The following is a 13415-nucleotide window of genomic DNA, read 5'->3' on the forward strand; positions in this document are numbered from 1 at the left end:
TAGGTTTTTATGGGAGATCCAAGTCTACAGTATACGAGACAACCACCATGAAAGGTTATCTAATCTCCAAGTCCATGATCAAGTTAACCTTTCTTATTTGAAGAGTCTGGACTTTAAAGGGGTTATGCAACACTGTGTCAAGCAGCCAGTCCCAGCTGATGAATTGTGGGAGGGAACGCCTTAGAGCAAAGCCTTTGAAGGGGGTTGTGCCCATCAGGAGTAAGCTATCTATGGAAAGTAGGTCACTAAAAGGTTTGTACAGGTCACACATACAACATATCCGTTTCCAAATGTTGGCATGTGTTTACATGCCATACAGTACTGAAAACTGGAATTAAAAACTGCTTGATTTTTTGTTTCCCAGATGGAACTGGAAGAATTGGGTTTTAGTCTATTGGCATGGGTCATTACAGCAGTACTCAATCTAAATGGTCACTGAATTTGAATATTCTCAGATATCTGACACACTTAGAGAAATGGGAACGAAAGAACTGAAGCAGTTTCACATGGCCTTTTGTTGAAATACAAGCAAGTAAATATTTCTCTTTTCCACAAAAAGTTCTAATTTTCTCCTCCCATCTGGCTTTGACAATGAACTTATAAATTCCTCAATTATTTTTCAGACATTCTCTTAAAATTTGATTTCATACAAATATTTTTTTCACACTTCACTCATTATTAAGCCAGTTTTCAAATCCTGACAATTCCTGGATAACTCTGGATTTCTTACTAGTTTGACCATTTTTTTAAAGATTAATATTTTGCTCATTAGACAATACAGCTGGTTTTTACAATAAAAAAAAACACTGTCATCAATTGTTTTTATTGATATAGAAACCAACTTTACTGGTGATTTCATCTCAGTGAATTTTGGGTGTCACACTCACTAAGCACATTGATTTGTCAAACTATGTCAAACTAAGAAAAGTTTTATTTTGATTAGGTTTGCTTCTTTCCTCTTTGTGCTAAAACCCTCCATATAAAATATAGTGTGTGAAGTAAAGTCAGAAATAATTATCCCTAAGGCAGTATTTTAAAAATAAACTACCCCTTAGTTATTCTTCATAAAGTCTAATGCTTCAACATTATTATACCAATAATTTCACAAGATAACGCAAAAAGAAAAAGATAAAATTGTAGCATTCATTTACCATTACCAACTAGCTAAAGTGACTATCGTATTTCTACCACGTTTTACTGCCCAGTGATACTATCACCGCCATCTAGTGGCAAAATATATTACTACCAGGGCAACTTCTCAGATTTTAATGTTAGAAAAATCTAGTATTTACATGTCAATGTCAGTGTATTATTATATAGCACTTTAAAAACAGGTGTAAAACTGCACCAAAGTGCTGTACAAGAACGACAATAACACAAATTGATAAAAACAGAGTATCAAAACACTACTTCATATAAATGCCAAAGAATAAAAATGAGTTTTGAGAAGCGATTTAAAATGATCCAGGCTGTGGGCAGATCTAATTTGGAAAGGTAAATTGTTCCATAGAATAGGAGCAACAACAGAAAAAGCCCGATCTCCTTTCCTCTTAAGTCGGGTCAGAGGAACTGTCAGTAGCTAATAGCTGATTATTTGATCGTAGGGTTCTGGACACAGACTGAAATTTTAAAAGGTCCCGAAGATAAGGGGGATCTGACCCATTTAAAACTTTATAAGTTAATAAAAAAATCTTAAAATCTATTCGATAAAAGACCGGCAGCCAGTTTTAAGAGGCCAGTATGGGCCTTTTATGGTGACGCTTCCTGGTTCCTGTAAGAAGTCGCTGCGTTCTGGATCATTTGAAGTCGCTGCATCTGTGATTTATCCATGCCTCTATAAAATGCATTGCAATAATCCAAGCAAGATGTAATGAAGGCATGGATAAGTCCTTCAAAGTCCTTAAAACAGAAATAAGATTTAACTTTTGCTAAAATCCGCAGGTGATTAAAACTTGATTTAACAACAGAGCTAACTTGTGTATCTAGCTTTAAACAGCTATCAAAAGTAAAACCAAGATTCCTAGCAGAGGTCTGACAAAACCGAGCTAAAGAACCAAGAATCAGATCTGGATTTGTAGTGTGAAGACTTTGACCAAATAAATAAAAAACACATAAATACCACATAAATAAAATACAGCCAACTCTTTTAACGTATTTCAGAGCAGCAAATCGATTTTTCAAACACACTTTTCCGACAAAGTAAAATTCCTTAGAAGCAGGCTGTTAGATAATCACATGTAGTGGTGAAGTAGCAGGAGAGAGCAACAGTGTGTTGAACAGCATTCGGATGGTTTTGCTTCTTAAGCTGGCCTTTTACATGAAAATAAAATGAATAGATGTATGGCAACACAATAAGCAGTGGAATGACTGAGATTCATGAAAGACAATTGGTGAAAACTGGTGAAGAGGGTTCTCCAGATTCACCCAAAACAATATATCTATTTAAATGTGTCACTGCTTTCTTCATGGTTTGCTTTGTTGTGCTAGACTTTTGTGTTTTATGTGTAACATCATCTTTGCAGAAAAGTGATGAAGCATACTTGCCTCCCTCTTCCTTGGGTTCTTTCTTTATACGTTTTTACATAGAATCTTTGCCCACAAATGCCTAACACAAAAAGCATATCAGACATTCACATGATAGCAGTTCAGCGCATTCAAGTGACAGAATACATTGAACATTCTGTCAGTGCATAAGTACTTTGAATGTAGTGTAGTTGTTGAGAGAATTGGTCAAGATAATAAAAAATAAATAGAAGCTCAAACACTAATAACATGTCAAATTTTGAAACAGACGGGCTACAAGAACACACTCCTCCCTGTAATAAGAACAAGAATATGAGGCTACAAATAAGACAGGCTCACTAAAACTGGAAAATAAAAGATAAAATATTGTCTGGTCCAGTGAGTTTTGTTTTCAGCTACAATGTTCAGATAGGGTCAGAATTTTGAAAACTTTTATCAACGGTCAACGCTGATATGGTAGAGTAATGTTGAGCAGGATATTTTCTTGGCACAAATTGGTCCCCTAGAAATTGAGCAATATTAAAAACACAGTTTACTTGAGTCTTCAGATGTTGCTTCAGTACTTCCACTTAATGTTCGTTATTCATGATGGCATCTAATTTGTGAAATGCACAGTCCCTCCACAACATAATGCTGCCACCCCCATGTTTCACAGTTGGGATGGTGTTCTCAAGCTTACAAGCTTCCCCATTTTTCCTCATAGCAATGGTCATTATGGCCAAACAGTTCAAGCTGCTCATCTTTAAACAGAACCCACCCCAAGATTTTAACCAGAGATACCTAATATGGTTTAACAACTCCTGTTATTTTGAACAACCAAATTGACTAAAAGCAGCTCTGTTTAATGTAAATCTAAGTAAACGTTTATGTCAAAAGAAGAAAGATTAACAGTCCATGTTTAAAAAAAACATCCATTTTGTATGACAGTTCAACTTGAGTTTTGTCATTTTGGACCTTTTCTGTCCAAGAGAAAATATATTTATCTGTGAAAAATTATGGTTTCAATATGTCCCACTTAATTTCCTTGTAGAAACATTGAGTCAGTACAGAAAAAGGGAAAATAATCCAACACAGTTACAGTCTTTACCAGTTCATAATCTCATTTTTTGCTTGATGTGTCATTTGATTTCCTCTGTTTGTCACATCACTGATCTGATACCGTCCCCTGAAGGTCTGGCTATCTGGAAATGAGGGGAGGAAATTTGATTAATGGATTCAGGCCGAATCAATCTGAAGTTGTAAAGCTGGCCCTGATGCTAGTGTCCAGAGATTTCTAAAAGTGGGGTTATGTAACATCATGATGTAATCTCACAAATAATTGGACATTACTGGCTTTAGTCTGTCCTGTTGTCTGTTGTATTTATGCTCCACCTGGACAGACAAAGAGGAAATCTTATTGCAGCTCCTAATTGCATTTTCTGTCTTCTGGTTTGCTTCATCTCTTGGGTCACTGAAGAAGAAGGCACAGCTTGGGTGCTATCTGCTATTAGTGACTTTTTACAAAACCTAATTTTGCTTACAGTAAACAGTAAAACCACCCAGTAACACTTTCTGGTTAGATCTACAACAAAATCTGTGCTTTTAATATTGTTTCTTTTTGTATTTGTTAATTCAGTCAATGGTGCTATTTAATACACTTTTTTTTAGAGGCAAAAGTAGGTTTATAGTATATCTGGAGTGCCTCAGGTTTGCGATTAATTTGTATATAAAAAAATGACCTTAACTTTTCTCTCTCTTTTTTTTTTTACCTAAGGGACAAAATCTAAATTGAAAGACCTAAATTTGTGGCAAAAACAGCTTTTATGTAATGATTGACAGAACAAAGGTTTTTTTTTTTTTTTTTTTTTTTTTTTTTGTAAGGCAGCATTATCACAATAAGGGTAGAGTATTAATGCCCCCTGTTGAAATTTAAGTAGTAGTGCATGTTCTTCTCGATGTAAATGAGCTTACTTCCCTTTGTAATGTAATGTATTATAACTAATTTGACCTTTAAAATGAAAATCTGGGCTGAAGAAAAGTAAAATTTAAATTTAAAACCTGTTCATACATGTTTGTTTTCTCTGTATACATGCATCCAATCACTGCTTTCTTTTTTGAGAGTGTTTTACAGAGTGAATCTTATCAACAAAAAGCAGATTCATGCTTCTTCAATTAAATTGTTTTGCTACCATTGATTCTGTGATAGAAGACAACAGTCTTGCAAAGGAGGCTGAGTGGCTAAATGTAAAAAAATAAAAAATAAAAAAAAGTTTCCTGAACTGTATGTCTTTTGATTTGTGGCTTTAAACCACAGCTTCATGCGAAAACACACTTCATGCAGAACTGAAATGTTCTTTGTTTAAAGGTCAATCATGCTTAGTCTTTAAATGCATTTCCAAACTCAGAAATGTGCTTTTGTATCCTTTTCTGATTATACTGCACAGCTTGCAACTTTCAATCTTCCTCAAGTACCCTCCTTCTGTCAAAAGTATATAATAATCACTACAGAAATATGGTTTTAGTAATTAAATAATCTTTAAGTAACCTTTATCTATACAGTATATTCACAGTAAATTGAGTAATTTTAGTTTAATAGCATACTCCTTTTGCAGCGTTAATATTTTAGAAGATGATTTTCTGTCTTTCACCTCTCTCTCTCTTTCTATCTTAGGCTACACCTCCTTCCTTTTACTTGTGTCACTACAGCGTCCTCCCCTTATCTTCTTCACTCTCACACGCTCACTTTGCCACCCACTGCGAATGTGAAGTCCTGTAGTCACTTTAACATTTTCAAGCAGGGAAAAAAATAAGGTAAGCTTCCAACACTTTCTCTGTTTTAAAGAATTTAGGTAGTTTAATAGATATCTAGTTGAAATGGCTTTCTATGGCTTTGTTTTTTGTTGTTTTTTATGAATCACAATAGCAGTTCTATATGTTGTACCTTCTTTAATATAATCTAATTATCTTTATTATTTTCCTTTAATCGATTTTTAAGGAGAGTGTTAATCTTCTCATGTTGTCATTCTCTATGTTGTTTTAGAATTATGTTTCTTTTTTTGTCTCAACAATGGAGAAAATAAAATTGACAGCTTTCTTCTCGAAATGATGTTTTAGCTGCTGACCCAGCTTTTGCAAGAATGTGTGGCTCTTACATGAACCCCTGTTAGTCAAGATTCTTCCTGATGAGAACATAGGTGGTGTAACATTAGCAGTTTGCACGTTAAGAAATACTATCACCAATCGGTACAAATGTATTTTCTTGACACAGTTTTGCATTTATTAAAAAAACAAAGAATTTACTGAAAACTCCGTTGATCAACTCCCTTATATACTGTATGTTTGAACTATGCAGTGCACCATCACTTGGTATCTTGAAATCAAATGAACTTTGCTTATAATGTTTAGCCTATATCCACCAGCCAATCACAGGTAATTATTTTGCTACAGCTTAAGTTTTTTTACTAAATACTTTTCAAAGCACAGATCTCATTAGAGGTAAGATCCTTAGATTGTTTTGAAAAGATGAGAAGGACAGAAGAATCTTAAAAATAAATATTTATTTGATCCACATAAAAATCCTCAGCACTAGGATAATAGCTATACATCTGCTTAGAAATCCAAAAATTGCTTAATTTAATTTCATGTTATAAATGTTTCAAACTGATTAGAAAAAACCTAATACGTGGGTGCTTTCTATCAGGATGTATTTGTTGCCACAGCACTACATATTGGATCATATGTGGCCCCATGTGTCACAGTCACCCGGCACATTTCCTGCATTAAATGACTTTCCTGAGTCAGTCTGGAAAATAGAAGTCACCAACAAGTACACCAGATGTGACCCACATTTGATAAATTAGATGGTTTGACACCCAGTAAGTTCACATCTGGGGCAAGCATCAGAATTTCTGCTTGAAAAAGTAATTTTTAAACCCAGAAATATGAAAAATATAGAAAAAACATTTAAAGCAATTTAAACATATCTTAAAATTACAATATGCAATATGTTTGACCCATGGAGCAGTAGGTGATGTGATGTGTGCATTCAAATAAGTTTATTAAAAACTTTCATTTCTTAAATGAAGTTTTCAAAACCAAAAGATGGCGAGACCAAACAAAAGACATATTTGCTTATCATGCACAATGTTAACTTAAATGCATAAAAAAGGAGGAGCATCTCTCAACTCAGTGAAAACCACTGTAACCTTCTCAACAGTTAATAGTGGTAATGCAGTAACCTCCCCCCACAAAGTTTCAGAAGACCTAGGCCAAGCCTAAATACTTTCTATGGATAAAAATAACTTTGCCTTGTAGCTCTTATGTAGAACACAACTTGAACATTTCTGCAATTTTTACATTGTTGCTTTTGACCTCTTGGCTGCCTCTCTGAGCAGTTTACAGTACATCCTTTTATTCAAATTGGAGCAAGATCCAATCTTTTTTAAATGAAAATTTGCCCCATAATTCCCCAAATATTGATAACTGCCTGCTCTATATGCCACCATGTAAACTAAACAATGGAACTTTAAATGCTGAATCTGGATCAGGTCATGCTTCGAAAAATGTTTTGTTAAAGAGTATTTACAGTAATACAACCAGGTAATTGCAGCTTTTTACATCTCTATTTTTGGCCTTCCAAATATAAATGCACTTTTCTTTTGAATTATATGATACATGTCATGTGAAATTTCTACAAAGCTTTAGTGACTAATCTTTTTTTTTCTTAATCACAGATAAACTAGAATTTTGAAAAGAATGGGACTTTTGAGAGTCTCTTTACTTTGCAGCAATGAACATATTGTCATCAAACTTGATGTTATAGAAGCCTAAACGAGTGAAAATTGAATGGTTAGACGACTGGGTCAGAGCATCTCTCAAAACACAGCTCTTTTGGAATTTTCCTGGTTTTTATTGGTAAGTATCTATAAACAACCAGTTAAAAGAAGGAACTGTGGTGGACTGGTGACATGGTCATGGCTTTGGCTTAGGAATAGTTTGGAGAGAATAATTTGGGTCCAAATCTCAAGATCTGCTGCTTACATCTTGGTGTCACCACAGCACCTTTAGGTCCGTACCTCCAGAGGTCGAGGCTGTGTTGACAGAAAAATCGATCAACACACAATTAAGAAGGGTTCATAGTGTTATGGCTAATTGGTCTATTTAGAGTAGTGGGGGATTATATTTACTCAATAATTCCTCACAATGATACATGTTGAGACTGTCGGACTGTGTTTTTGAAGACAAGGGAGCTTTGAGCAGCTGCTCATGGAATATTTTGGCAAAAATGATCAAATCACTGAACCTTAAGATTTAAAAAAAAATCTAACAGTTTCACGTGAACAGACTAGTTTGAAATGCAAAATCTACAAATGCTAAAACTCCACTTTGCCTGGAAATGTATTTGTTGAAGTCTAAGCAAAACCAAAAGATTAAATCAACGTGTTCTCGGAATTTAATCAGGAGACCAAGTAACCACAATTTTTGTGTCTACTTATGAGCAAGCAGCCTTGAAGAGAGGAGGAGCACAGGAGAGGCATATACTAAACAGATAAGACACCACAAGATCTGAATAACGTCTTGTACAAGGAGATTTTAGATTGAGAAAACACAGCTCTCATTAGAAGAACACATTTCTCAAGGTTTAGAAACCTCACTTTCATTGGAAAAAAAGCACAAACAAGATTAGAAAAGACTAAATAAAAACTCTTCACTAAATATTAGTGAAGAGTGTGAACAACTTTATGTATGTCTGTTAGTGTGTATGTGTGTGTGTGTGTGCGTGCGTGCAGGCGTTTGTGCATGTATGCGTGCGTGGGTTGTTTAGTTTAATTAAATGCCAAAAAATAGAAAAGAGTGAAAAGGTTTTCAGTTATTTTATACAGTGTTCTGGAAATAATTTGGTTTTTAAGTAATATATCTGAAATTATACAAGAAATGCAACTAAGCTTAGATTTTTTATTTTCATTTTACGGGTTGATATTTATAAAATCCAAACATTTTTAAAAGTTGTAAAAATAAAAAAATGCAATAAAATTGTGATTCTTTTCTGTATTCTAAAGAGCATTTAAAATTCATCTACTTTTGACAGTAATTTCAGTTGCTTACACAATAAGTGAATGTAACTAAAGTATAAATAAAAACAATGACAAAAGTTACATTGTATTCCCATGATGGTATTAGAGCATGGAAGGATCGGGATGAAACTTATGGAATAAAACATTCATACATAACAAAAGCAGGAGAAGAAGCTTTAGCATGAAATGCTTTATAACTCACTTTAATCTACAGCCCAGACAACTATCTCTGCAATATTATCATCAGCTGACACAGTAATGATCACAGTCTGTTTGCCATCTCCTCTAAATGAGCCTTTGTCTTTACTCTCAAATCTTAATGCTTCTTTTAAGCTCCAGAATAAATACTGAACACGAAGTAAAAAGCAAGCACATTCTCTTTTTTATTTATTTTTCCACAGGAAATTGCTAGTATCATCAACTGGATGTAAAACTCTCAAGGTAATTTTCTGTTATCAAAGAATGATGCTAAATCTTCTGGTAATACCGCTTTCCTTTTGGTATAAAAATGCTAAGACTTCCAAATTTAAATAACTCACACTTTGATATGTTTCTACTTGAATATGCTGCAGATCAGAAGGTTAGATCTGAAATGGGGGAAATGAAGGAAAGAACTTGTTTAGATTCTCCGAATCCCAACGCCTCATCACAAATAGGTATGTTCCTTTGAGTTCATTTAAAGTATTAAATAATAAATTAGTCCTATATTTTATCATAGCTCAAGCAAAAAAAAAAAAAAACAGCAGAGGAAAGAGAAAAGCAAAGAATGATCAATCAAGAGACAAAATGTTGGCACTAAAATGCATCAGAAACGTTTCTCTGAGATTTATGTCCAGATTAATATGACAGCCTTACAGTTGAAAGAGGTTGCACATTCCTGATGTAAATCTTTCTCCTTAATGTTTTTCTTCCAGCCAATGAATTTTGTGAGAATCTGCAAATCTACATGGTTCTGACAGACCTGGAGAAGAAAGCCATTGGCACCATTTGCTTCCTGGGTGGTCCGATAACACTGATGGAGAACGTCCTTGTCCTTGGAGTTATTGCCACCTCGGCGATGCTGAGACAGAAGCCCTCTTATCTGTTCATTGGCAGCCTCGCCCTGGCAGATATTTTCGCTAGCTGCTTCTTCACCACAAGTTTCCTGGACTTTCATCTCTTCCGCCGCTGTGATGGTCCAACTGCATATCTCTTCAAGTTAGGAGGGGTTACCATGGCCTTCAGTTCTTCAGTTGGGAGCTTGCTGCTAACTGCACTGGACCGATACCTGTGCATCCACCAGGCATCCAGTTACAAGGTTCTGCTAACCCGACGAAGGGCCCTGCTGAGTCTCCTGATTCTCTGGAGCATCACCATCTTCATCTCCTGCTTGCCACTCATGGGCTGGAGGTGTCCCACAGTGCTTAACCCTCCGTGCTCATGCTTGTTCCCCTTCATCAGCCCAAGCTACTTGGCCTGCTGGACTACCTTTATCTTGATACTTCTCACATTAATTTTGGTGGCCTACGCCCTGATCCTGTGGAAGGCCCACCGTCATGAATCTTCCATGACCAGCCTCCAGGGGGCAGCAGGTGCCGGTCAGGCCCGCATGAGAATGGATATTCGGCTGGCTCGTACTTTTGGTTTGATTCTCCTCATACTGGTGGGGAGCTGGCTCCCTGTACTTATCTTCATGCTGGTTGATGTCTCTATAGTCTTGACTCCTACCCAGCAGAGAGCTTTTGCCTTTTGCAGCACCCTTTGCCTACTGAATTCTGCAGTCAACCCACTGCTTTATGCCCTGCGGTGCAGAGAGCTAAGAATTGCTCTGCTGCAGTCTCTACAAAGGTCATGTGGTTTCTGGAAGTGTAAAAACTCTACAAATGACTTACATCTCACAGGGCATTCTGCAGAAGACAACTGTGCTACAGTGTCTGATGACACTCTGGCAGTGAGAACCCCTCAACTCGACTCAGTCTGTGAAATAGTGAACAATAAATCGAGTTAAATAAACACAGTGGAACATTGTAATAAATTAGCAGCTCAGATGGACGAAGACTTGAAGGGTGCTGGTGAAGGACTGTAAAACCATCAACACAATGTAATGATGTAAATACTTTGATAAAAAATGAAATATACAAAATACAACCTGACATTTTTATTGTAGATTTTTTTTTTCTTATTAAAGACAAAATGACTGTCAGTGACATTTTATTATTCATTGTTTTTTTCCCTTGGAACAATGAACCTAGATGTAATGTATAATTAATAAGGTAATAAGCAAACAGATTTAAATCTGGCACTGAAAAGAAAACCAGTATAATATGACCAAAACAGAACACAAATGGAACTAAAAGCTCAAACACCTGTCTTCATCAGAACAGGGGAAATGGACAGAATTGATGACGATGGATAATGCTAAACACAAACCAATGTTGGAAGAAAATCTGTGTGTGGTTATAGACTGGTGTAGATGTTTTTGTTTCCAACAAGATGAAATGGTTTAAATCAGAGGTGCTAAAATCCAGCCCTCAAGAGCCACCATTCTGCAACATTGCTACTCCAACCCACCTGAATAAAATGAACTGCTCATTACCAGGCCTCTGCCGAGATGATGTTAGCTGGAAGTAGTAAAAAACTCCAGTATTTTTCTAATGCTTGGCAATATTGTTGAAGCCAAATATAGGACACTGCAAATGTGTGAGAGAATATAATCTGGTCAGATGAAACAAAAAAAAAATTCTTCATGCGAAACATGCATGAAAGAAAACTAACATTTAGAAATGCAGTGAAACATGGTAGTAGCAGTATCATGCTGTGGGGTCATATTTTTTTGCAGTAGGGACAGGAAAGCTGATTCAAGCTAAATGGACTGATTCAATACATAGATAGAACTAAGCACAAGGAAATCCTGGGAAAAATAGTGAGAGGCAAGATGATAAAATCAGTTCAGTTAGAAAATAAACAGAAGGATTCAAAGGTTAAGGGATTTATGGTGCTGATGAAAAAGCATTTTAAAACACTGCTGTATTTATCGTGATATATGTATTATCAATCAAGAATGACAATTCCAATTGAAGTCTGGCATTTCTACCTTTCCTAATAAAAGACTGTGAACATATCAAATTTTGTGTAACTTGTATTTAAGCAAATTGTAATACCAGTAATGTTGTAATATTATATTAACAGTGGACCTTTATTCTATTTCAAGAAAGACATAATAAGCATTTCATTTCTTATTTATTGTAGGATTTTTTGTACATGGTCCCATGGAACTAAAACGGTTCCGGTAGAAATGTTGTAAATACTTCAATGAAAGCGAAGAAAAAAATTTGTGTGTTAGTATGCACTTAACCATTGGTTTGACTAATTTAGGCTGAATACAGTTTCACCTCTTGATCTTCTGTGTACTAACTTTACAGTTGTAAGTAGCGGGGCACACACAAATTTCTAGGTTTTTCCTAGTTATGCTTTGAAAAAGTTACAAATGTGAATATTTTTCAGTTTTTGTTTTCTCAATGACAGTTACAAAAATTACAAATTGCATGGTTTATTTGGGGGATTTTTGTGTTGATTTAGGAGTGTCTTTCATTGTTTCTACATAAGTTTTGCATTTTTTGGGCCTGATATGTCTTAGTTTTCGGAGATTTTATGTTTTATTTTAGATCTTTCAGATCCTGTTCATTCCACCTGTGAATTTTTCTTTTTTAAGATGGAGTAGACCATGTAAGCTTATCTGCGTTCCAAAGCCCAATTTAGTAGACTAAATGCTTGTAACAAAGAATACCTAACCCCTAAACAAACACAATTAAAAACTTACATGTCCTCAAGAGGTCTAAACATATGTGTCATTATAAAAAAAGTGTTTCCTTGCATTTTGCATGCTCCAAAAAACATAATGTCCCAGTTTCTGTAAGTGCTGCAAATCTTTGGAATTGACAACACACATCGTCAAGACCCTGCACCCATCATGATGATAGTGCATTGGTGGAAAATGGGCTGAAAAAAAACAACAACAATCAAGAATAATTTATTGTCTTAATGTGTACAAATTCCATTAAACAAATGAACATGATCACATGCACCTGACATGAACCTGTCTACAGACTTCTTAATAGTTTCAAATTAACTGCCTGATACAGAAGAATTACTGGCAAAAATGGGACCCATGTGTGACCTATGAAACCCACTCAACATCTACAGAGCACCCAGCTGGTTTTGTAAATGTTTGTTGTCTAGAGAGAAAATCCATATGTAGCCATCACACACATTTACTTGCTTTCACTAATATAGTATGACAAAATTGTACTTATTTATCAATGTCTACTTAATATTTATTTTTAAATTGGAATGTTGGAACCCCTTAAATTGTAACTCATTATAATGTTTACAGAGTGGTTAAAATTGTAATTCTTCTCTTTTGTTTAATAGGTATGTATTTTGTCATCATTCTTCTAATAACTCCATATTAAATAATTTTAAATCTAAGAACGACTCTTACAATATATTTACAGTTTCCTCATCCTTCCATTCCAATTCCCACAAAACTCAGACATTCATACTATGGTATAATCCGTTATATTTCTCCACAACTCCCAATTTTGTATCTCCAGGATCCTTTAATTGCCAGTCAATACATAGATATTTGCTACTGTTAAATTATTTTTTCCTTCTACTTCATCACCTCCACCAGACGTCTCATGAACCCTGGATGTAAGTTCAACTGGAAGGACTCACCAACACCGGGATATTCATGACCGGAAGTTGAAAAATAAAAGAACAGATAAAGGGCACAAAATTACGATTTTATTAAAGAGGATGTTTTTAGATTATGTTAAAAGCATGTTTAAAAAATAGTTA

At 35.2% G+C, this 13415-nt stretch overlaps 1 protein-coding gene across 3 annotated transcripts; it reads left to right on the forward strand.

The window, feature by feature from the left end:
- Window positions 1-235: 235 nt before the first annotated feature.
- Window positions 236-11672, forward strand: LOC102231602 (cannabinoid receptor 2-like). 3 transcript variants are annotated; one of them, XM_023330290.1, is made up of 5 exons: window positions 236-252; window positions 5174-5313; window positions 8978-9017; window positions 9149-9232; window positions 9491-11672. In XM_023330290.1, the coding sequence occupies exons 4-5, from the start codon at window positions 9169-9171 to the stop codon at window positions 10561-10563; spliced, it is 1137 nt and encodes a 378-aa protein (XP_023186058.1). In that variant the 5' UTR covers window positions 236-252; window positions 5174-5313; window positions 8978-9017; window positions 9149-9168; the 3' UTR covers window positions 10564-11672. The 3 variants fall into 3 exon arrangements, with proteins under 3 accessions (XP_023186058.1, XP_023186059.1, XP_005806539.2); XM_023330291.1 differs by lacking the exons at window positions 236-252; window positions 5174-5313 and having other exon boundaries at window positions 5752-9017; XM_005806482.2 differs by lacking the exons at window positions 236-252; window positions 5174-5313 and having other exon boundaries at window positions 5752-9232.
- Window positions 11673-13415: the final 1743 nt, after the last annotated feature.

The sequence above is a fragment of the Xiphophorus maculatus genome, chromosome 3 (genome assembly GCF_002775205.1).
Source record: "Xiphophorus maculatus strain JP 163 A chromosome 3, X_maculatus-5.0-male, whole genome shotgun sequence".
NCBI lineage: Eukaryota > Metazoa > Chordata > Actinopteri > Cyprinodontiformes > Poeciliidae > Xiphophorus > Xiphophorus maculatus.

Excerpts from the sequence above, each read along its gene's own strand:
- LOC102231602 (XM_005806482.2), top strand. The coding sequence starts at position 9,085 with ATGCTAAGACTTCCAAATTTAAATAACTCACACTTTGATATGTTTCTA. Across the intron at positions 9,233-9,490 it reads CAACGCCTCATCACAAATAG|CCAATGAATTTTGTGAGAAT; the intron begins GTATGTTCCTTT and ends TTTTTCTTCCAG.